The following is a 25,852-nucleotide window of genomic DNA, read 5'->3' as shown; positions in this document are numbered from 1 at the left end:
TATTAAATAGATGTCCCATTACTACAAGGCAGTTGAAAAGAAGTTCACATTCGGAAAGGAAACCAGCTACAGAACATAAAGGTCATCTTTATGTCCCCAGGAAGTACTGAACCGAGGACTTGGTGACTGGCCTCTCCACATGCTGCTCCAAGACAGGGCCACGTGTTCACCTGCCATCACCTGCCACTCCCTGCTGCTGTTTTCACTGGCCATCTACCAACCACTGCGGGTCACTCATTCATTCTCCCATCCAAAAACTTGCCACCAAGTCCCTGCTGTGTCCACGCACTGTCACCAGGGAGGGGCAATTAAGAAGAGTCTGGCAGGGCCCCCAGTGTGAGGTCCTGATCGGGTCCACTTGCCAAGCTGTCCCAGTACAATGAAGAACTGTTTCAGGTGATGTTGAAATTACACTCCGGTTGTCAATTTGTTCCCTTTGAGTGTCTGGACCTGCTGACACTTTAAACACCATGATGTGTGCCTGCTTAATTAAACAGCGGCACTAAATGTTTAGTAAATCTCTTTCCTAATTATCTGCTTTATGTCTCCAGAGAAAAAAGAATTATTTAGTTAATTTCTTCCACTGAAACTTGAAGTATCAGTTCCCTAGGGTAGTAACTTCAGATCTAATTATTAAATTTCCTCTCACATTTTGGGGTTAAATAGATGATAAATTATGATTCCACCTTCACCCCAAATACTTTAGGGTGACAGAGAGTCTCCCGTTCACTTGGCTCACTCCCCACATTTAAATCTTACTTACATAATCTTAAGTCAAAGAACAATTCAGTTTGGTAAAATATGCTATTTGGGGTTAGAGTGAAATACTGATTAAATAGCAGGAGACAGCTGTTGCAAATTGCTTCTATTATTAGCACGTTCACTCTTGATGAAGGTATCTCCATCTAAAAGTATGAAGATTTATTTTGCCTCAGAATGTTAGACTGCTTCTGAATCTGTGGGTTGTAGAACTGGGCTGAGAGGCCATTGAGGGTCATTTTTTATGAGGTCTTGGGATCAAAGCCGGGGCAGCCCTAACAGCAGATGGCTGAAATAAGTGCCAACGTCACTCTTGTGAACACTGGGGTCTCATGCTTCCCAGTGGGAAAGGCCCATGCAGTGCCTTCAGGCTGAGCCCCTGCAAACAGGCCCATCATAAAACTCTCACCTAGCAACCAAAGGATGTGTGGCCTGTCCTTGACCAGGAGCCCACAGGCCCTCAGGCTTCTTGGCAACTTTCCTGTTGGCATCTGGAGGAGCAACCAGGCTTAGAGGCTAGTCCAGCTCTCCATACCCACCAGAGGCCATCCTCCGGCTTGGCTATTCTGCAGAATCTGCATGTCCTGGGAGGGACCAGGCCAGATGCGCACCCTACAGAGACAATTCTGGGGTTAACAGGACATCAAGCAGGATGGAGAAAGCACCAAGGTGGGGAGATTCCCAAGGCATGGGGAAGACAGAAGCAGAAAGAGAGGGGAAGGGAATGCCAAGGAGAGCAAGGGACACACACATGAACATCAGCGGCCTGGATGGGGGACATGGGGTGAGAGGGTGAAGGGCCTGAAAAAGGGCAATGGGGACCCCGATGAGGCAGTGAGAGGAAGATCTGGGGCTTATGTAAAGCGCATGCCCCATGCCCAGCAATTCACCAGCAATACTGACTGTGCAGATGCATGGGGCAGGCACCACCTTTGCATCTACGGGGCAAAGTAAAGTGAACTTCTCAGAAAGTAACATTATCTGAAAAAGTCCACACCACAACTAGCTACATATTATTATTCCTGTAAAGAGAGAATTTGGCCCTCAAAATACGAAATCTTCACCTCATTCTAAAGGTGATCTTGGAATTTACCCTGAAGAGGACAAGAACTACTTGTCCTGGTCTCTAGGGACACACGATGCTCTCAGTTTTTAGGACAGAAATACTTATAGAAAATTGTTGGACCCAGCTACTTAAAAAGCAACACTTAGCTGGTTTTTTGTTTGTTTTTCTGTTTTCTGTTTTTGGCCTAAGGGTCGAAGAACCAAGAGCATCTGGTAATCTGTGCACTGGGCCATGGTGCCTGCCAGGTAGGAAACTCATTCCAATTTAGAATCCTCTCAATCTCCCCAACATAAATAGCTATCCTCTTGCCAGGAGAGAGGCACAGCTGAGCAGTCTCCTCTCCCCACACATCTACTTGCATCCATTTCTTTCCCCCCTGCTTTCCTCTTGCTGCCCATTCCAGCCTGGCTATGCACCACAGTGCCAGGCACGGGGCCCACGGGACTTGGGCAGGGCTTCACTTCATCACGTCCCACCTGCAGTGAGGTCCACACCTGCATCTCCCCTGCTTGTGATGAATGAGGGAAAAGCTGTACCCAGAGGTGGTTGTCATCGCAATGAAGGATGCAGAGCTCACAGGACTGCAGCATCAGGCAAATGCACCTCATCGCCTCCTGGAGCAATGTGCACCTCTGTGTCTCCCACACTGATGCTCTGGCTCCCGGGAAGGAGCTGCTGCCCTGCACTCTCCAGTGGCTGCTCTTCTGCTGAGATCACTGTGCCTCTTCCAGAGAGTCAATGGGCTGGCCTGGAGGGGCCCGTACAGCGGACACCAAGCCAAGCCAGCTCCTTCTGCTGCCCCAGGGCTCTATCTGTGGCCCCTGACCTTTGGGGATCTCACCCACCCACCTACCTGATTCAGAAATCAGGTCTCACTAGAAAGGTCAGAAGGCACTTAGGACCCGCATGTCCATGTGCCTACAGCACATCCCTGCAGGGTGTCTCCAGCTATGCCACTCTCCTGCTCTCAATCCTAAACTTCCCCTATGGACCTGCTCCATCTTTTGTGGTCCCTTTGTCACCCCACACATACTTACTGAGTTAGACCCTGGGTGTCATCCCAAATCTCTCTCCCTCACCCACATCCAGTCAGTGAAGACTCCTCATGAGATCTCTTAATATCTCTGCATTCCTATTGCCAAATTAGGTCCTCCATCATTTCACGCCTGTGCAATGACAAAGAACTCCACCTCCCCCAAACCCATGTCCCCAAGCAGCCAACAGAGAGATCCATCAAGACTTGAAATGCTTCACAAGCTTTCCTAAAGTGGAGATTCCCTTGAAACCTGCAGCTGGTAAGATCATCTAGACTGTCTGTTAAATGTTCAGATTTCATCCCAGATCTAATGAACCAGAATCTCCTGGATGGATGCTTGGGAATCTACATGTTAACAATGATCCTGAGGATTCTTATAATCGGGCCAGGTGGATAATACTGGCCTACAAAATCAAGTGGAAACACCTCAATATTTGGGACAAGCCCCTGTACGATCAGCAGTGCCTGCCCTCTAGTTATCCACACCACCTCCATAGGAACCAGCAGCATCAGCTCCAGCATACATCTCCCTCAGCCCTTATGGGACCCTCCCATGCATCCCACAGTGTCCTGTGTGCACCTTTTCCATTGCACTCCCACTGGGACACTCCATCTGGTTGTCTTTGCTGCCCTCATAGCCAGATCCACCCGTGTACTCCCAGTCTCCATGATAGCAATGGCCTGGCACAGAGTAGTGTTTAATGACATACCCACCGAGAGAAGAGACAGACGAATCCACCCTGCACTGCTGAACCTCACAGTCCGTATTACTTTCCTATGCAATTTCTTCACTGAGCTGAGCAAAGCTTCCTTGAATGAACGGATCCTGTCTACGAAGGCTGCTGCTCATTTCCTAACCATGTGACCCTTACCACTCTTCTCTAGTTTGAATCTGTCTTTCTGAAAATGAAGTTCCCAGAGCTGACTATGTGGTCCCCATTAGAGTATCACCAGTGCAGCGCACATGACGCGATGGCCTTCCCTCCCAGGGACGTGGCCGGAAACACCGGCTGTGCACAGGGCATCTCACATGGCAACGGCTCATCTAGGCCACCCGCCATTGTCACTCCAGTCCCCGCACAGGGACAGCCCCCTGGCCTCCCTGTGACTACCCGACAGTGCTTGCGATCTGCTTTCCCCAAATGCACTACTCTGCCATTTTTCAAATTGAATCTCATTTCGTTATTTCCTGCCTATATTTCTTACCTCTCCAGAATCGTTTTTATTATGTTTTACTCATCAATGAAATAAGAACATTTCCCAATTTTGCATTTTCTATAAAGTTCATTAGGGTGGTGTATCAATGTCATTGATAGAGCAATTATATGAAATCAAACCTAACACGGACCCTTATGATTCCCCCTGAAACCTCCCCAGGGGGTTCCAACGCCATAGGCCACTTGAGACTTTTCCATCCATTTCCTCTCTAAGGAGGGTTCCCACCCAGTGAAACCGTCTCATGGCACAGGCAACCGAAGAAACTGCATCTCCGTCTTTGCCTTTTCTTTCACCTTTGTGTAATAAACATGACACTGACACCGTCATCTGGTGTGACAGATGCTTTACAGTAAGCAGGCGTGGCTCCACTGTCCTCTAGAGGCTCACATGCTTTCATTCTTCATTTCTGTTGTATCATTTTGTGCCACTTGACACTAAAAACCCTTGGTGCACCCAGGAGCACCCCATTAATCCCACATGCACATAATTTGCAGATAAACCCCAATTTAGTATTTCCTCGCTCTACAGAATCCCCAGTTCTCCACCATACTTTAATAATTTGCACAGTGAAAACATAAAAGAGCAGCTTACACTTTGCCCCAAATTAATGCAGCTTACACTTCTTAGCCAAACACTTTCACAAGTGTCTCCAGGAATTTATTTATTAGTGTTAATTTCATTTCAACAATTTGCTACTTACTTTTTTTATCATTCCAACAATTTCCTACTTATTTTTTTATCACCATACACACAGGCTCAAGGACATACTCGGATTTCGGGAAGACCAAAAATATGCAGAGCAAAATAAAGTAAATAACACTGCAGGTATTTCATTGGGCTCATTATTTGGATTCTTTGTTCTGACTTTTTATTTTGTGTGATGTTTGTAAAGCATTTCGCAAGCACATGACTAGTGAGCAGGACTGTGTCAGGGGCCACCATCCTAGGGCTGCAGCAGGCTGTGGGTCGTGCACAATCCCCTGGACGCCCCTTGTAACTCATCCCTGTCTCTCCCACTCAAAAGACCAAATCAAAGCACAAGCCATATGGGCAGGTGTTATGATGATAGACTTGACTCCACTGTAACATGTATAAACAACTGAAATCCCCAAGCTGGGAGACTTTAATCAGTGTAATGACAAGTTGATTGTGGTGCCCCAATGACATCCACGGGCTTAACCTATTAACAACCTGGCAAGCAGCTTTCCCAGCAGCGACCTTCTGTAGCTGGTGGGCTCACTCACCATACTCCCATCCCTTCCCTCCTTTAAAGTCTTCTTCTTCTTTTTTTTTTTTTTTTTGTCTTTTTGTGACCAGTAAGGGGATCGCAACCCTTGGCTCGGTCTCATCCGCACCGCGCTCAGCCAGTGAGCGCACTGGCCATTCCTATATAGGATCCGAACCTGCGGCGGGAGCGTTGCTGCGCTCCCAGCTCTGCACTCTCCCGAGTGCGCCACAGGGCCGGCCCCTCCTTTAACTTCTTAAATGGTGACCATCCCCAGGTCAGAAGGGCCTCCAGCTAAGGAAAAGTGAGAAATCCCGGAAAACAGGAAAGGTGCCAAAAGGCTAGAGGTATGCAAGTGTCTTGCTTAAAATTTTTTTTAACAAATCAGGAAAGTGGGATACAAAAACTGTAGCTGGTGTGATTTTCACCTGTCTCTGACAGGTTTCTAGAATGGATTTTTAAATAAGGGTTTTAAGAAATTAAAAAAAGAAAAGGTAAATGACTAAGAGGCATTGTCAGGGCGATCTCAATATCTTTTCTAACAGGGTCACTAATGGGGGTCATGAAAAAGTCATGAGTAGCTCAAAGCTGGCTTTCTGGTAAGGCAACTGACAGTCTCTAATGGTAGCCATATGAGCCAGATGGAAAAATGTGGTCAAGATAAAAATCCAAATGTTAAAGTTAACATTCGTAGTAGTATCAGACAAAAAGAGTGCAGGTAGATAACACTATCTCTGAAGTACTGGCCGGGGCAATACAGTTAGAAAAAGTAATGAGATATAGATTCACAGACATCATTGAGAAGCAACTGGAAAAGACTACTTCTGAAATAATAAGGTGACTCATTACGTTGCCAGATACAAGTCAAGAAATGTCAGACTTTTCTATGTACCAGCAGTAATCAATTTGAAAGCTGTGTGTATGACGGGGTGGGGGTGGGGGGAATACTAATCACTATAAGATACCTAGACATAAACACATAAAAAATGTTCAAGAGTCACATGAGGAAATTTTTACTGAAAGACATGAAAAAAAAAATCCCAAATACATAAAGGAATGCAACACGTTGCTGAACAGAAACATTAAAATCGTAAAGATGTCTGAAATACACATACCACCACAAAGTAATCTATAAAGCCAATGAAATCCCAGTCAAAACCCAACATAATTTTTACAAAACCAGTTGAGTCTCAAGATCATCTTAAAAGAAAAACTAAGTGCATAGGAATAGCTGAGACAATTTAAAGAAGAGACTTGCCCTATTCTGTAAAAATTAAAATAGTGCTATATTGGTGAAGTATACACTTTTTACATTTAAATGTAGGAATTTAACTTATGAAATGTGATATTTCAAGACAGGGAGGTAGTATCTGTTTAACGGGTAATGTAGGGACAACAGGTTAACCATCTGAAAACAAAAAATAAAATAGCTACTACGTACTTATATTAAAAAGTAGCGACATAAGATAATACATAAGTTAATCTGCTTCACCAGTGTAACCATTTTACTGTCTACGTGTATCCCATAACATCAGGTTGAAAACCTCATATAAACAATAGAATTTATTTTTAAAAAGAAGAAAAAGAAACAGATTCTAAAGAGATAAAAGAACAAAGCTTTCTTTTAGTTATTTTAAAATATTAGAGAAAAACACGGAAAACACTTTTATAAGCTTGGGGCAGGGAAATACTTTCCAAGATTAGATACAAAACCAAGTTACCATGTGCAATTTATTGAATGTAAATTACACCTCAATAAAAACAGACTACTAGAAAAAGGAATACCATAAAGGAAAAATGACAAATTTGTCTTCATAAATATCCCCAAAATGTAAAATATCGACATGGTAAAAGAAAACATAAACAAAGTAGAAAGACAACTGATGAACAGGAAAAAATTTCTGCACTATATATACCAGCTAAAAAATTAATAATCAGAAATACACACACATACATACACACACACGAAAAAGACAGCAACTCAATTATGAACAATTATGGTAATAGGCAACTCACAGAAGAAATTTTTTAACAGTCAATAAATATATGAAAAGATGCTCGACCTCACTAATAATTGAATACAGCAACAGAAATTAAATTATGTTATATTGAATATGATAGTAGGAATTAAAACAACAATGAAATATTTTTCCCATCATTCTGATAAATAATGGAAAAGATTAATAATATTGATTGTTAATGAGGCTTCAGGTAAATAGACACTATCATGCAATGATGGTCAGAGTATAAATTTATATAGCATTTTGGCATTGTCTATTAAAATTTAAATATGCTCAGTCTTACACCCAGCTATTCCCTTTCCAGGAATCTAACCAGCAAAAACACTTGGATCTATAAGGATGTATAAGGATGTTCACTGAAGCACCGTTTGTGTTAGTGAAAAACTGGAAGTTCCCATCACCGGGGGGATGACTGGATGCAGTTTGGTATTGACTCATTATGTAGTATCAGCTGCAAAAAATATATATCTAATATCATCAACAATACTTATAAAGCAATACGTGTACTATTGTTAAAATCCACATGTGGGAGCATGCATGAATGTTAATAGGAAGGGGTTTTGAAAGATCTAAACCAAATCATTGCCAATGATTACCGCTGGGACGGGAGTGGAAGTGGAAGTCGGTAGATCGGGTGCCCCTCCTACCTCACTGAGGCTTAGACCCCCCTGTAACTGTTGAGGGTGGGAAATCCTATTATGATTATTGAAAGATGGGACCTTGAAGAGGTGATTGGATTATAGGACCGTGCAGTAGTGAATGGATTAAAAAAGGTGGTCAAGGGCGTAGTTCTGAGGGTTTTAAAAGCATAACACATGAGGAGGTTACTCTCTCTCTGCTCCACCATCTTCTGCCATGTGAGACCCCTGAGGTACTGTCACCATCAAGGCCTTCACCAGCTGTGTTCCCTGGACTTTGGACTTCCCAGCCTCTGAGACTGTAAGCAATAAATTTCATTTTCTTTATAAATTACCCAGTTCTGTGTATTTTGTTATAAGCAATAGAAATGGACTAATACAAGGAGATATTAGGTTGTGGGGTAAAGAGACTTTCATATTTTACTTTTTGCATCATTTGACTCTTTCACATATAAATCTTTTTGCATCATCCTTCTGCCACAGCAGCTTACAGAAACAGTGGAATGACAACACAATGTTATGTCAACAGTGATAAAAACAGAAGTTACACGATGTCATAGGTGGGCGAGCTCTCCATGGGCTGGCATGCTCAAAGAAGGCATGATGGAAGAGGGAAGATGGATGGGGGAACCCGTGTAAGAATAGAATTGGAACAGGCAAGGGAATGAGAAGTGAGGTCTCCCAGAGAGAGTGACTACACCCACCAGGTCATGCCTCCCTCAAAGTCATCCATAGCAAGAGGTGCTAACGCCACCTAACAAACGGCATTTCACGAGTTCATCAAGTGTTTACTGAGAGTCAACTGTGTACCAGGCACTGTCCCAGGAATTCATCATCATCATCATCACCATCTTCGAAAAATATATATCATTACAGTCAGGGTTGTCCAGAGAAACAAAACAAAGACACCCAGAAATAATGTTTTACCAGCTATCTGGGCACCTCTTAGCCCAGTCAAGCTGACACAAAATTAACCACCACAATCCATGAGGGAAAGGCATTCTCAATGCTGGTGGGAATATCAATTTACTAACTGTTCCAGAAGTCAATTCACTTCTTTAAATTATATGCACCTTTACATTGGGTATACCCTTGGACCCAGCAATCTTATTTCCAGGACTTTATGTTATGAACAGGGACATTCATGGAGATTTACTGACAAGAATTTAGAGCAGCTTAAATGTCCAGTAACAATAACTGGGAAGCTAAATTGTGGTACACCTACATCATGGAATACTATTCCATCATTAAATTATGTTATGGAAGCATATTTAACAAGCAAAAATGAGCACACTATTCAGTAACGTCAGAAAAGCCAGTCACAGAACAGTATTTGTGGTAATATTGAAATCAGATTTAAAATTTTTATTTACATAAAATGACTGGAAGGACCTACACTGAAATGTTAAGTTATGCGTGGGTGAAGATATGGTAAGTCATTTTTACTTTCTTTTTTAAACCCTTTCAGTATTTTTCCATGTTTTCTGTAACTGAACTATATTTGTTTTGCAGTAGAAAACACCCACTATATGGAAAGCAGGACAAATAATAAGAGCCAGCATGGCTGTGGCACCTCCCTGTGCCAGAAACCATTCCTTAAATATATCAGTGCAAGTCTCTCTTATTTGCTGGGCAAGGTGTTCATAACAGGGAGATTAAAAGAGACCAGGCACCAGTGTTTCTTTCTGGGAGCTTGCAGTGAAAGACAAGCAACTTTACCTCACATTAAAGCACTGCAGAAGGACAACATGATTAAGTCTGTGGTGAGAGCAAACGATGGGGGTAGTATTAGAAAGCAAATCCCAAGGAAAGTGCCCTCTCCCCTGGATGGCTGGAGAATCCTGCAGAAAGGAGGGAAGCAGTGTGAGCACTTTAGCAAAGACAGCCTGCGGGGCCCGAGGAAGGACATTCCAGACACCTCTGAGAGTTCCTACTTCATGTGCCAACCCAAACGCATTTGCCTGCAGAACATTTCATTGTGTTGTTTGTTTGTGCTTTACAGCCTAGTAACATTTGGAGGAGTGGATTTCCTCCTCAGCCTCTGGTCATCTGATATATTTTTTGTTTTCTGTGCTAAAGAACATAAGTATAGTAATAGTCATTTGTTTTCTTGAATTAATTTGCTTAAGGAGAAAAAGTGCACAATGTTTTGCTTAATACATCATCCTGTGCTTACAACCATGACAATAAATAAACTCCAAAGACAAGTAAAGCTGGACTACTTTAAAGATGACCCATACAATTATCTTACTTTAACATATCCCTTATTCCCATAGGACATTAAAAATACCTTTCACAACTGAGTTGTATCCCTTAAAAAACCTTAACAAAGCTGCATCACTAAGACTTTAATACTGTATTACATGTATATAGTAAAATTAGATTCTTTTTCATATTTGGAACTGTAGGCTTTACTTCGTGATCCTCTTGATCTTGTGTCAAACTCAATTCAAGTTCAAAGCAATCAAAGATATAATTTTAGTGAGCAACAGAAAGGCTTACTAGAATTGCAAGAGGTGTCTTCTTGAATAGGACATTGGTGATGAAGAAGAATGACCCTCAGATATGGCATTTGGTAACTAAGAGTTTCCGGAAATGCGGCCCACACCTCCCGTCTGTCTCCAGGAAGGCAGAGCTACCTCTGGTCCTTTGCCCACCTCCTGATGAGTTTCTCAGTGAGCTGTTGCCTGAGCTTGGAACGGTTCCACTGGGCATCAGATCACAGCCACCAGCCTACCCTGCTCCCATGCCTGGCAACTCACATGAGGACCTCCCAAAGTGTGCTATTCTGTGGGTGCCCAGTGTCCCCCAGCCAACGTGATCAAGGCTGCACAGACGTGAGCTGGAAGCTGGGCACGGACAAAGATTCTCTTCTTAACCCAAGTCTAGCCAGGCTCCTCCGGGCCCTTTCCCAAGTAGAAACCTTGGCCTATAAAAACTTGAACAAGCACTAACATAGTTTCTAACAGCTCAAGGCTGCATGCCTAGGACAGCCTGACCCTCCTTAAAGTGCCTGCCTGAGAAAACTCAAGGCTGGCCCAAAAGTTATTGGTTGTTCCAGCTGACACCTGAAGACAGAACCCTGTCTCCCAGTATCTGTGGGAAAGTAGGAACCTAACTTCGATAAGCTCCATAGCAAACCCAGATGAGTTCCACATGGACCAAACAGCCGTTCCTGCTGCTTTTTCTAATTTTTACACTTCCCTGACTCTACTGAACCCCCACTCACCCCCCTCCCTCATGATCTCTCTAAATCTTTCACCCAGTCACCTCTGCACAAGTCCAAGTTGAGTTCAGTTCACACGGGACTCCTATTGCAATAGCTGTCACTGAATAAAATCTGTCCTGACCCCTTTGACTAGCGTCCAGTTTTATCTTTGACAGCACACAGCCAGCCCAGTCTTTCAGACATGAGAAAGGTGTTGCCCAGAGTGTGGGCTGGGTGGCATGGGGTGGGCCCTTGCTCCTTTCTGTCCTCTCTTCCATGTCTACATCACAGGTCAACTCCAGTGTCCAAGTAAAGACCTAGCTTCACCCCCCGCCCCCGCTTGAGTCACATGGCTATGACCCACACAGGCGGACAGCTAGAGGTTGCCCTGCATGGCAACCAGAGGGAGGGCCACTGACCTGTCCCCCACGCCTGTCCCAGAGAGGTGGGGCACCCCCTTACCTCTCATTTCTGTTGCCGAGGAGCCGTTGGACCAAGCCGTCCATTTATTCCTGTGCTTGCTGATTTCCTGGACTTTGCAGACGTAATGCCCTTGATCTGCTGGCCGGAGGGTCAGGACCGAGAGCCTGTAGAGCACCCCCTGCCTCTCCTCAAGCAGGTGCAGCCTCTGGCGGGTGGTGCTGCGGCTGAAGTTGCCATAGTACTGCACCGCCCGGAGCTTGGTCATCTTCACCATCAGGGCCTCCGGGGAGTCGGAGCGCGCGAAGAACCAGCGCACGGCCAGCAGGCTGTCCTTCCGCCTCTTCTGGGAGACGTGGCAGAGCAGAGTGGCATTCTCACCCTCCAGGTAGTTCACCACGGGCCCCGGGGACACAGTGACATTAAGAGCCCCACACACCTCTGCAGAGGAAAAGGGGAAAAAATGAGGAAGACTGTGTTCTGTGTCCCTGGAGACGGTCCTCAGTCGAGGAGTCAGGGACTCAATTTGTCTGGTGTCCAGGTGCGTGACCAGAGAGGCAGGCGGCCCCCGGCCCTGCCACTGTCCCCCCCCCCATCCTCAGGATGGCCAAAGGAGGCATTCTTCTGGGTGTGCCTTGGTGGGTGCCACATTCTCTTCTATGGGACCATCTGGTCCATGAGCAGTGCCAAATACTGACAACCTGGCCCAGGTGTACTTTTCAAAAATCTTTAATTAATTGCTGACATTTAAAACTCAGAAGATTTCATGTAAAAATTTGGATTTGGGGAATCTCTTGAAAATTACCAGCCCACACCTCATGCTCCCCTTCTCCCGGCCCCTCCCCAAGGCCTCCTTCAATCAGGTTTGTCACCAGCCAGTGTCAGCAATACAGTGGGCAGCGAGCTGCTGGCTCTCACAGTCTGTGCACCAAGCGGCTGTGCCCCTTCCCTGCTTCAGCTATTTCACCTGCAGCTGGAGAAGACTGTCAGTCACGGCAGGCAGGGTGTTAAACTAGTGCCAGCAACAGGGGTTGCTGTCTGAGATCAGGAGCCGTGACTTCAGAGTTGAAGTGCAGGAATAAAGAAGGAATGAGCCCCAGGAACAGGGAGGGATGAGAGACTCTCCCCACACCCAAAAGATGCTTCAGAATTCCAGGCCCAGTCCACTACTTCCTGCCCTTTGCTTTCTTAGAACCAGCCCAAGGGCTGCCCACCCCCAGCTGCCCCTGAGCTGACCTTTGGTGGAGCCACCCCAATGCCCACCAAACCATCAGACCAGCACACCTCAGAGAGGTTGAGCGCTGGTACTTTCTCCCAGGAGCCGCTATTTGCGGGGCACCATAGACAGAGCAGTGTGGCCACGCTGCCCTGTCGCCCATGGACGGAGCCTTCTCCCAGCAGGCTGAGCCCAAGAAAAGATGCACAGGATGTCCAGGACCTATTTCTGTCCAATTAGGGCTGTCTTCTCACCTGGTCTCACATCCATGCTCCAGGTAAGCAAGAAAGGAGGAAAGAGAGATCAAGACAGATTTGAACATTCAATGAGGAGGCTGTGGGTCCACAAAGGTGAGGTATTAGTGCAGGCAAGGGTGGGTCTCATATAAAAAATAATCTTTGTTCTAAGACTCCCGGCAATAGGCCATTCCCTTGTATGGTTTTCACTATTGATTTAATAAACTAAACTTCTCTAGAGAGATGATTTGAGGGTCCATTTTCTTTCTCTTTGAGGATAATCCAAGAGCCTTCACTTAATCACATACATAAAGTGTCTTTCACCACACAAGGTAGCATTGACAGGTTCCCAGGAATTAAGACAAGAGACAACTTTGGGGGCCGCTATTCAGCAATCAGCACCCTAACACTCTCTTGCTACCTTAAAATAAATAGGTGAACGTAAACTCAGAAGATAAAGTTAATGCTCAGCTGGACTCTGAGCTCCTGTGGACAAGTGTGAGGTCTACAGCAACGAGAGATGAAGCCCGCCAGGGAGATACTCAGGAAATACAGGTCATCAGGTAGCCCCAGGAGGCCACACTCTCTAGTGACAGTCCTGCTGTCATCAGAAGCCACTTGCACAGGGCAAAAGAAGAGGAATTAGCTCCATATCTCACCTGCATCTTTCCTACCTGTCAGGCACCATGCTCACACACCATATTAAATTAGGTGGACAGCACTTCCTCCTGACTACGAAGGCCCCATCAGAAGTCCCCATGGCCCCCATGGTGGGAGCTCACTGGTGAGCAGTGAGCAGCTGGGGACACCAGGCTGAGCGCCCCCCTCGCCCCCCCCACAGCTACCTGGGATGAGCAGGCAAGAGAGCAGAGACGCAGCAGCTGGCTTCCAGAACTGAAGTTCAGCCCGTCCACCCCAAAGAGCTCCCCACTGGAGTCCAGGAGAGCACGGGAAGGCAGGAAATGGAACCGATACAGGAGGGGTGAGAGTGCACAGTGACCCCACGCCCAGGCCCCTCCGACTAACACTGCTTCAGGGAGGGGTTATTTACAGTGACTGAAACCAGGAGAATGCGCCAGGTGCTCCAGTCCCATGACAGGCCAGATTCCATCCTGGAGGCAAGCTAGTAACCCTTCCACAGCGGTGCCCAGGATAGGAGATGGGCTGAACCAGCCCCCCAGGAAGAGCCTCTCTCTCTTCATGCCACACCTCTCTGTTCCATTGTGCCCCATATTCTCTTACAAATGGCCCAAGATCTGTTTTTCCCACCAAAATGCAAAGACCCTTATTAGGGGCTGAATGGCGTCCCCCCAAATTTCATGTATTGAAATCCTGACCCCCAGTACCTCAGAATATTTTTGGTTGGAGATGGGCTCTTTAAAGAGGTAAGTTGGAATAAAGTCATTGGGGTGGGCTCTAATCCAATATGATCAGGGTACCCATAAGAAAAAGAGATTTGGGGCCGAGCCCATGGCGCACTCGGGAGATTTCACGTAAAAAAAACCTGCTCCCGCCACAGGTTCGGATCCCATATAGGAATGGCCGGTGCACTCACTGGCTGAGTGCCGGTCACGAAAAGACAAAAAAAAAAAAAGAGATTTGCATGACATGCCCAAAGGGAAGACCATGTAAAGACACAGGGAGAAGACGGCCATCTACAGACCGAGATCAGGGGCCTCAAAAGAAACCAGCCCTGCTCACACCTTGACCTTGAACTTTCGGCCTACAGAACTGGAGGACAATAAATTTCTGTTGTTTAAGGCCCCCAGCCTTTGTTAGCAGTCAAGCAAACTCATACAACCCTGTGCTTGGGAAGGTTCATGCCAGCCCTGCACCTGCCACCAACCCAAATATTCACACCCACCTTCCACACAAGGGGGTGGGTGGTGTGATTGAAACTGTGGTGGCCGAGGGCCCCTCGAGCCTGAAAGCTTTGCTAGAGGACACAGGTTGTGGGGGTCCCCGAGCCTGCAACGAGCTTTCCCAGTACTGCAAGCAGCTGCCTTAAAGCCAGCAAGCACGGTGGCTAGGCTCCTCATGAGCATGCAGCAGCGAGAGGTGGCAGTGGCAAGAGGGAGGGGAGAGATGCCGGGAGAGACGCATGGCCTGGCAAGCGTCAGCCCAGCAGAATGTTCATTTAGACACTAGGACAGAGGGTCGGACATCTGCCCCACTGCAGTTGCCAGGCCCAGATGGCTCAGCAGAGGAAGCACCAGTGGGAGTTGGGACAATGGGAAGAAGAAACACTCATGTAAGAGGCAGGCCACCAAGAGCGCAGGGCCCGTGGAAGCCAGGCCCTTCACTGTGGGGTCTCAGTGTAAGCCACAGAGCACACACACCTGGCAGGGTCACGCCAGCCACAAAACAGGACAAGACGGGTGTCAACTCACCCCTCCTCCACCAGGTAAGGTGACAGGGAGTCCAGGCAGACCAGAACCTCCTTTCTCCTGGTCTAAGAGGAAAAATTGTTGAAGTCACTCTGGCCCAAAGAAAATTTAACTTCTTGCTTTGTGTCCCCATATTACAGGGAATTGAGGTGGGAGGCAGACTCCCCACACACATTACACCCGCCCGCTCAGAGTTCTGGCTTCCTCCAGCTTATGCCCCATGTGCCAGGCAATATATGAAGAAGAAGACAGCATTCCTCACAGCGGTAAGAGTCCAGAGGGTAAGGTAGCCCTTCATTAGCAAAAAGACACAGAGAAGGTAACTAGTGTCCCATACTACAGAGAAAAAGTGCAGGGCTTAGGAAAATGACAGATCCTGATCTAGGCTGCAGGGCCAGGAAAAGGACCTGGGGATGTGACCTTGAGCAGAAGTCTCAGAGTTAATGTAATAACAATCAGGGCAGCAGTGTAGAGCAACCTTTCTGAGAGAGGGCCCACCTGTGCAAAGGCCCTGAGGCAGGATGAACTCTGTGCAGGCTGAAAATGGAGAGATTGGTGTCCTCTGATGAACTGCACCCCACCATGGCCCACACAGCCACCCCTGTCTGTATATGGCCTCAGGAGGGGACTCTCTACTGCAATCAGAGCCCCCAGGGTCAGTCCTTACAGAAGAAATGTGACAACACTGGTAGGGAAGAGACTGATACAAGCAGAGGACGGGATTCCCGCTGCAGTGAATCCCATTCCTTCCACAAGTACAAGCTACTTGGGACCCCTGGGAGCCCTACGTGGGCTGGGCACCAGGATGCTCATGGTCTCTGGCCTCCCTGCTGGCTGGAGAAAAACGATGAGGCACAGAGCAATGGCTTGGTGGGGCTGGATACAGAGCTAGCAGCTGGCATCCGACAGAGCCAGGCTGAAAACCTGGTTCTGTTAGGTGTGAGGCCCTCAGAGCCTAAGTTTCCTCATCTGAAAATGAGAAAATATGTCTTTCATGGTGAGCATAAGGCTCCAATGCAAAAATATCTTTAAAATACAAATACTAGTTTGCATGCCCTGACAGCTGGGGAGGGTAGTGATCTGCACACTGACCTGAAAGCAGGGTGGGCTTCCTGGGCAGGCGACCTGCAGGCACACAGGGCCTCATGCTTGGAAGGGCCCTCCACTTGGTTTCATCTCTGCTGTTGCTTTCTTGGAATTTTAATAACTTTTAGCAAGGGGCCCTGCACTTTCATTTTGCACTGGATCCCACAAATGGTGGAGCTGGTTATGCTTGTATGTGAAAATTAAATAAATACCTGTGGATAAGAGTTAGGGGGTGTAACCCTCTCTTTGCATTCAGATAATGTTATGAAAAAGACTAACGCAGCTCTGAAAACAGCCTAAAAGGACTCCATGATGCCAAATAGTACACAACCCACTCATTGTGAGCAGGAGATGGCAACTTCCAGGTGCAGGATGGTGGGGGACCTCTAACAGAAATGAAGTGCCAGCCTTGCCCAGGGTGCAGAGGTGGGTACGGCAGGGCCCCTCATCAGTTCTGCCTTGGCCAGGGATGTGCTGGCGGCTCTGCACCCCATACTTCCTCTCTGCCTGAAGAAACTGCCCCCACTCACTTCAGGGAGCTGGGAACCCTTAAGTTTATAAGCAATGCAAACTGTTAGTACCCATCAGCAGTGAAAAACTTGTTAAAAGAGTAGTCTGAGTTCAAGACAACTAAATCTCTGAGCAAAATACAACTGTATCACTTAAACACCTAGACAGTGTGTATAGAGCACTAAGCAAAGGTGCTACCAAACCTAGACCATGAGGAGATTCACCTATGTTAAGACCATCACCTGAAAATGGCTATTATCCAGGACAAAAATACCACATTGCTTATCATATAGAGGCTAACCTTTGCTAAGTGCAAACTCTATGCCAAGTACCTTTCTAAGCACTTTAGTTGTATTTTCCCAGCTTATCCTCAACTCTGTTTATTCCCATTTTATAGGCAAGACGACTGAGGCACAGAGAGGCTAAGCAATTTGTTCAAGCTTGCACAGCATGTGACAGAGCTGGAATTGGAACCTGGGCAATCTGGCTTCAAGGACAACTCTTCACCACCACTCTGGGCTACAGCTTGGCTTTTAGTAAATATTTTGCCTGTCACTTTTCTTTTCCATAAAATGAGAGGTGGGGTCAGGTGACCACTGAGGTCCCATTTTGCCCCAAAATGGAGAGATACAAAGATGAAGCAGTTATGAGTCTAGACTTACCCTTATATGAGGGTACTTCAAAAAGTTCGTGGAAAAATGGAATTAAGAGATAATATGAATCTTTCCATGAACTTTTTGAAGACCCCTCATTTACTATGGGTCTGTAGGTCCTTCCTTGCAGGTCAAGCACAGGTGAAGAACTCAAGAGTGGGTGGCACATGGGGAGGGCCACAGCAGGAACTGTTATTGTCTGAGGGGTGGCCCTAGGTGCAGCCAGGGAGGACTCTAAAGGATCCCAAATTCCAGCTCTCAAGGCTCCTGAGGGCTCCTGGAAACTTGCAAGTGTCCATGACACCCCAAAAAGCCAATCTCTGGAACGTCCACTCTGACAGCACCTGCCATTAGGAAGGTGGTCATGGAGCCTGCAGGAGGAAGTCCCTGCACACCCTATATCCCATTGGTTCCTGGTTGCTGGCTACTCCACACAGGCCTGAGAGCTGGCCTGAGCCAATGATCCCAGTCAAACCTCCCCCCTTCCCAGCCAAGACAGTGACAATCATGAAAAGGAACATTTCCCAAGGCGCCGATTTGAGGTTCCCCGGAAGCCCTGCTGCACTGGTAGCCAGGGGACAATGGATGGATTTCTTCCCACTGTCACCCAAGTCCCTCCTCCTCAGGCTCTGATCTGCACCGGCTCAAACACCAGCTCCACCACTTGGTAGCTGGGTCCCCTTTGGAAAATTACTTAACTCTGAGTAGTAGTTCCCTAATTTACAAAACAATGGCAACACAGCTTAGGGATTAAGAGCACAGAGCCGAGAGCCAGACTTCCTAGGTTCAAATTTCAGTTCCACCACGTACAAGCCTTGACTTAAGGCAAGTGAGTTCATGGGCCTGTGCCTCAGTTTCCTCATCTCGAAAATGGGGATACTTACAGCACCTCCCTCAAAGGTTACTGACGAGATTAAGCGAGTCAATATTTTGTGCAGCACTTAGACACATGAGTGTTTGCTATTGTCATTATTACTCTGAAGACTGCTGTGATTAAATGAGAACAGGGAGCCTACTGTGGGCACCCCATAGGCACCCAGGAAGGGTGAGCCATGGATGGCTTTACCACTACTATTGCTCTAGCCAGCACGGCCCTTACAGCCCTCAAGGCAGTCTGGCAGTACCCTGGGGAATCAAAAGAGAAAATTCTTCAGCAATTTTCAAGTGAGAAGTAAAACCTGAAAGAAAGCCAGTAGTCTGGGCAGAGGGGCTGCCGCCAAATCAGGGAGCTTGTGGGAAAGGACCCTGCTTCGTCCAGCAGCGGACACCCCATCTCACCAGGCCTGGTCACCTCAAAAGGCCTATGAGCAAGTCCCCAGTGCCCACCGCCCAGGCAGGGCAGATCCAGCCACTCCTGACTCTGCCTCCTGAGTAACTCTCCAAAGGGAGTTAAAGGGAAGTCGCTGCCAGGCGAACCTGCCAGCAGCTGTGGGTCCTGACTGTGGCGGAAAAAAAGAGACGCGCCCACCGGGGGTTGGCCGTGTGCTCCTGCCTCCCTCGAGGCCTGTCCCTGGGAAGGACACCGCGGCGGTGGGGGGCCCCGGGCGAGCAGCGAGGGGGCGGGCTCGGGTCGGGGACAGGGACCGTGCTCCCGGGACGGCATCCGCGGAAAGTCCGGAGGGCGCCGCCGCGCGCGGCCGAACCCGCCCACGGGAGCGCGCCGGCGACGGTGACAGCGCAGCCCCGGCCCGCGGCCGGCGGGCGGGGAGGGGGCGACGGAGGCGGCAGGGCCTCCCCGCCTGCTCTCCGGCCTCCCCGGCCTCCCCGGCGCCGCCGCCCGCCCGCCGCCCGCCGCGCTTACCCGGGGCCGGAGCCCGCGCCAGCAGCACGGCCGCCGCCAGCGCCAGCAGCCGCATCTCCCCGCCGCCGCCGCAGCCACCGCCGACCGGCGCTGTGACGCGGGCCAGCGCCGCGCAGCCCGCCTGGCCGCCACCAGCCCGCCCCGCGCCCGCCCCCGCCCGGCCCGCCCCGCCCCTCGGCTGCCTGCCACCGCCGGGGCCAGGGCTTCTGGGTCCCTCGGCCGATTCGCTCAAAGACCTGTGGGCGTCTCCTCGCACCACCCCCATCTCCCAGATGGGAAAACTGAGGCTCCGAGAGGCGATCGCTCGTGCCTCAGAGAACACGTGGGTGCAGTGGTGGGCCTGGGGGTCTCCTTGCCCTGCGGACACCGTTACTCCTATGGGGAGAGGGTCTTGGCTATAAGGGGTGGGGGTGCATCTAGCAAACGCCTAACCTGAGACTAACCTGCTGGCCAGTGGACCTCCTGCACTCACTTCACAGGGACCTTTGTGAGCCAAGGAACGTTTGAGGGGGGAGAAGCCCCTGCTGCCCTGAACTTGGGGGGGGGAGGAATTGAGAGGATCCACAGGCAGGTTCAGAATATGTGGAAACTATTAACAATAATGATCACTTGGGGTACCTTTAGCCAGACCTGGGCTAAGCGATTTGAACCATGTCACTGAGTCGTGCCACTGTGAGACCCTGGGACAGCTTCTTAATCGCCATGTGCCTCAGTTTCCTCCATCAGTACAAAGGGGAAATGGGCCCACCTCTCGTGGGGATTGAAGAAGACCACAGGAGATGATTGCAGTCAAGGCGTTGCACCCAGCACCTGACACATGTCAGCTGTCATCACTACTGTTACTATAGATAAAGACGCAGAAGCTGGGAGATGAAGGATAAGACACAGATCACCCAGCTAGAGAGTGGGGACAAGGCCATTCGGCTCAGATATCTCTGAGCCAATGCCTGGTCTCTTCAGCACAGTTCTAAACTTGGGGTCTGAGCTTGACTGATGTGCTAAGTCTGGGATCTCTATGCCAGAAGAGTGTATGTTACGGGTCTTTTGTATGTGTCTACAAGGGGGATCTTTGTGGGCTTCCAGAAAAGGTGAGCCCCGTCTGGGAGTGGGTCCCTTGAAAAGAACAGGGTCCCCATCTCCGGAGAGGCAGTGGTGCTACTCACTGGTTCTGAGCCCAGGCATGTCCCTGAAGGACCGGTTACCCCTGCAGCCCAGGCCAGTGGGTGCGAGGGCTCTGTGATCTCTCTGAATCCTAGTATAGCACTCTGCCGGGTCTCTGAGCCCTATGGGATCTTCTGGCTGGGAGACCCTCCACAGAGCAGAGCCCTGCAGGAAGGGACTGGGCTGAGAAGACCACCAAGGCAGCCAGACTGGAGAGAAACTTTCAGTTTGGTTGGTTAAAGGGCCTGAGGAGCAAATAGTGAGCTGTCTGCAAGGTCCCTGGGTCTGACGACAAGGACGAGAAGTGAGGACAAAAGCCTGGGTCAGAATCCTACAGGCCAGGAATGCAAACGTTCCTGTGAGGCTCCCAGATCAGAGCTTGGAAAAACTGCTTTGAACGCCTGAGTTAGTGATCTTCACGTCCTGTCCCCAAGAGGTCCCAGGCCCCATTTTACAGATTAGTCCACCTTGGCTCAAAGAGAACTGGAGACCTGTCCAGGGTTCTGTGGCCACAGAATGTCTGAACTGGGAACTTGGATTCTGACCGTGGACTGTCAGCATGGTCCTGGAGCCCGGGGCAGTGCTTGGTGGAACTGGGGAAAGGGTATCAGAAGTGAAACAATGGTCTGAAAGCAGACCTGTGTCCCACCCTGGGCCACAGATGCATGTCCAATATAACCTCTCTGAACGTCATTTTTCAAATGAAGGTGGCATGTAAAACAGCATGTCAGCATGACTCACTGAGGGGAGCTAAGGAAGTGGCAGGGCTATGTGGTGTCCTATGTGACCTCCCACTGCAACCTTTGTGCTTGCAATTTACCCTCCCAGTTAGCAGGAAACAGAAGGGACTTCTTAGGCATTTTGGCCACACTTGGAGCAGCCAACTCCTGCTTTGGTTATTGTATGTTTCTAAATATCGGTCTGTCCTTGCAGAGCTGAGCAGGCATTCAACCCGGCCACTCCTCGCCTTGCTTTCTCTTTGCCAAAACTGGTGCTGTGCTGGATATTTGGGGCTAGAAAGTGCTTTTCTTGCAGTTCTCTAATACATAACTGTGCTGTTGTGTGCTCTGCTGGCATTTTTCAGCTTTGCACATAATCTAGAAGGTCATCTTGGTAAGTCCTTTGCTGCATGACGCAGGAATGGGGGGATACACCCGGTCCCCATAGGAGACACAGCCAATGACCCAGATTTCAGTTGTTCTGAACTACATTGGCAAAGGTGATTCAAACTTTCTACCTAAATTTGTCTCTAGGTCAACATGTCTCCTCGTTATTGCAGCTTTGCCTCCTGGCCGTGCTGGGAGAAACAATATCTTTTAGACATAGATAGTTAATACTGCTCTTTGTTTCTCTGGATTCCACTTGGCTTTAAATGCCACGTGGAAACCTGGGACTAAGAATGGTTAGTGAAAAGAAACCTATGCCAAATATTGCATGGGCCTTGGTTAACATTAATTAATTAGAGTATAGCTTTAATACACCAAGTTTTTGGCTGGGAAACCATAAATATGTATTTGGTTAATTTAGCTAAAACTAAAATTGGGTTTTATGTAATTTGCTCTGATAATTGGACACTTATTAACCTAAATGTATAAAGATGTTCTTTTCAACACACATTGTTGTTTGGATTTATTAATCAAACAAGACTACTAAAGGTTTTTTCACTTTACTGTTCTTGATGCAAAGTTGTAATGGGTTTTTTGTTTGTTTTTTGTTTGTTTTGTCCCTCAGATAATTGGTTTCAACAATTTATTTCATGATAAGTTCTTGTGCTCTTTGCCTTTAAAAGCCTTTGTCAGTTTGGTTTTATTTTTTGTAGTAATTTGTAATTATATTCAATTAAATGTTTTAAGCTTTTGGTTATTTAACACAGCTTTCCAACATTAAATTCTGAAACTTTAAAATAACTTAGGGAAATTCCAAGGGCCCTGGAGTTTCTCAAAGGATATATAAAAGATGTATCAAAACTAATTGGCTTATTTAACAAATTTGACTATATGGAAAAGCATTGTCAATACTGAAGGTGTTATGGATATGTGTTCCAAAATCTTGTAAGGTTTTTAAATATCTTTGTCTTAATATAAATGTTACCGGTCATAATTTTGGTTTAATTATAATTTTAAAATGTTATGTCTTCAAATATTTCATGAAAAAACTCTGATAGGTACAGTTTCCTGACAAACTTTAAGTTTATAGCTTTAAACTGAAGTTCCAAAATTCTAATAAAGAAACTGATAGGTTTGTGAAATTGTTCACAAAGGTCAAAACAACAAAAGTTAATTGGTAAATTAATTTAAAATTTTATAGGTTTTTGCAATTTCCTTATTTTAAAACACTGTTGGTTCTCCTAATGTTTTTCCAAATGTAAAAAAAAAATTCTCTCTCTCTCTCTCTCTCTTCAGCTATTTATAACTAACAACAGTTTGATAAAATGTTATTTAAAACAGAGATAAAAGCATTTGTTTTCCTTTTATTTGATTCCTCCAAAATTTAGTAATTTTGAGTATTCTCATTATTATTATGACTATGTGGCTATTTTTTATAAGTTCAATGAAAATTAACTCTTTCTTTATAACAGGATATAATTTAAAACTTTGGATATAGGATAGCATGTCTCATTTCCAAGTTGCTGATCTTCTTTATGTTTGCCGTAAATTTGGCCAAAACTGCCACTTCATCCTGCTGTTCATCTTCCCCCGCCCCGACGTGGGACAGACGGATCTTCACCTGGGAAGCAGCATTCCCAGCAACGTGAGACAGATCACTGAAAGAAGGTGAGCTGAGATGCTTCTTTCACTCACCACCTGGGAAAGAGCCTTCCCAACATGGAGAGATTTATGCAAAGAAAAGTAAGACTTTTTCAATCTAGATATTGATCATCAATGCTTTTATGAGGAATGCCTTGATCATAAGGGGGAAATTACGTCTTCTCTACAAAAGCAGCTCTCTAAATTTTCCTGGCCTTAAAGAGGGTGTTTGTAACTTGGATGAGACATCCTATTCTTAAACAAAAGATTTGTAATTGATCAAAAATTTTACAAAAGACTAGATGCTCCGGAGACAGTAATGTCCTGGACAGTTTTAACATTAACAGACTTTTTGGATTCAAAATCAACTACTATACGAAACAAAAAGTCCCATTCCGGAGTTTCAACAACTGGTAACTGCACCCAATTCACAGCACCTGGAGTGATGCCGCTGCAGCTGCCCTGAGAGACGATGACATCACCAGTCCTCACCTGAAGTAAATTAAAAGGACTTGCCATGCTAATTGATACTAATTTTGTTTTAACAAAATGCTTTTTGTCTTAACTGTGCCAACCTGATTTATAGCTTTTGCTTTCCTTTTAATAAAATAAGAAAGGGGGAGATGCCGTGAGCTGTCCTGCTATAGGGAACGGCATGGGAGCCTGAGGAGTGATACCCCTTGTTCTGCAGGCTACAAGGGGGTCCCCTGTGTGTGGCACGGCTCCATGGAAGTTCTTGTTTGTTCACCTTTGGTTGCTTGACAAGGCTTCCCAGAATTAACAGCCTAACCTTTTGGCTTAGTATGGCTTTGGGAAATTCCCTGGTGTTTCTCAAAGGACATGTTAAAATACATCAAAATTAACTGGTTCATTTAGAGGGCATCGTCAGTACTAAAGGTGTTTTTGGTGCATGTTCCTGGTATGGGTTGGCTCCATTTAATTTTGTCATTAATCTTCCTTGTTAGTGATGTGTGCATGGACCCATTGTGGCTGTGGTCCATGCTCTTGTACCTGTGGAATGAAGCTATTGTGTTAGGTTTCTATTTACATTCCCCCAGGAAGATGGTGGGTCCGAGTGCAGTGGTGCTCACAACTAACTGATCACCAACCAGTTACAGATTTCTTTGTTTCTCCCCACTCCCACAGTCTCACTTGATTTACCAAGTACATGTTGTTTCCCTAGTAGTAATAAGAATGATATATTGCGTTTTTGTTAGTTTGAGTAGGATCATTTAATTTTTCACTCTGTTCCTTGTACTGTTCCCAGAGTTAATTGGTAATTAGAAAGTTTTACTATAAAGATACATAGGTAAAATAGTAAAAATATATAATAAGGTTTTTCATATTAATAGATTTTGTTTAAATTAGTTTATAGTATAATTGTTTTTAATAGTAGTATAAAATATTAAAAAAGGTTATAATCAAGTTTTATTATATAAAATCATCTTGTATATATTGTGATTTTGGTCATAAATTAAAATAATAAATATAAACATAAGACATTAAATTGTTAAATATAAGTATAAGTAAGATTTTATAAGAATTTAGAATATAAGTTTATGTGTAAGTTTAAAAGGTCAAGAATTGTGATTCAGACCAAAAGTCTGATGCTCTCTAATGCCAAGCATGCTGCTATTGTATAGTTTCCTGGCCACAAGCCACAGGCTTTGGGGGGAACTATGGATGCATGAGTAGGGGTTTTTGTCACAACATGAGTGCCTTGGAACATTTTGACCTTTCTTTTTCAATAGAAACAAAATAAAAACTGTTTTGATTAAAAGATCAATCAATGTGTAAAAGATTAGGTAAAAACATATAAATAAAGCAAGATTTTTGTGGTTGTTGTCCACACTTGCACTAGACATCTGTGGTCCGTCTCTTCCTTTCCTCGCCGACGCCACACCACCTACTCAGGTCCAACGAATCCTGCGGAGCTGGTCTCCGGCACAAAGGCCTTCCAGATAGCTCCCTTTGCCCTGCTCCTGTCCACTCACTCACAGGCTTAGGATGATCTGAAAACCCTCCATTGACTTATTTGTCTATTCCTGGGCTCTATCAGGTCTGACTTTGTTCTGAATTGGAGGAATAATACAATCCAATTATTTAAAAAAAAATCACTTCTAAAAATCCCCATCTGGGGTTTGTGATCAGGCATTCAGACCATTTTAAAGTTCATCCAGGTCCCTGTGAACACTAAACTACATGCAGGTTCTACTTAGCTAATCCTGGATTCTACCAGTCACCCCTGAAAGAATCTAAGAATCTATATTCTTTCCAAATTATGCATTCTGCTATCGCCTGACAGCCAAGGCTTTTCCTCTTTCATCGCCCAGTTTTTTGTTAGAACCTGGGTCAGAGGTAGAACAGTGTAGTATGGTTTTGCACTCAACTTGGTTTTGTGTACAGCAAACGTATCCCTAAACTAAGAGCACCAAGGAAGAGTAAACACCTGCCTTCTAAGGTG

The 25,852-nt window shown here is 46.4% G+C and overlaps 1 protein-coding gene across 1 annotated transcript in view; it reads right to left on the bottom strand.

Moving 5' to 3' along the window:
* Positions 1 to 19,535, bottom strand: part of VSTM4 (V-set and transmembrane domain containing 4) — a 99,186-nt gene extending 79,651 nt beyond the window's left edge. The window contains exons 1-2 of the mRNA XM_063087500.1: positions 19,481 to 19,535; positions 11,634 to 12,032 (exon numbers count right to left, since the gene is read on the bottom strand). Coding sequence (XP_062943570.1) covers positions 11,634 to 12,032; positions 19,481 to 19,535 — 454 coding nt within the window. The remainder of the gene's footprint in view (positions 1 to 11,633; positions 12,033 to 19,480) is intronic.
* Between the last annotated feature and the right edge of the window lie 6,317 nt (positions 19,536 to 25,852).

The sequence above is a fragment of the Cynocephalus volans genome, chromosome 2, assembly GCF_027409185.1.
Source record: "Cynocephalus volans isolate mCynVol1 chromosome 2, mCynVol1.pri, whole genome shotgun sequence".
Taxonomy (NCBI): Eukaryota; Metazoa; Chordata; class Mammalia; order Dermoptera; family Cynocephalidae; genus Cynocephalus; species Cynocephalus volans.
The sequence above is the reverse complement of the archived record's forward strand: the minus strand, read 5'-3'. Positions and strand labels throughout refer to the sequence as shown.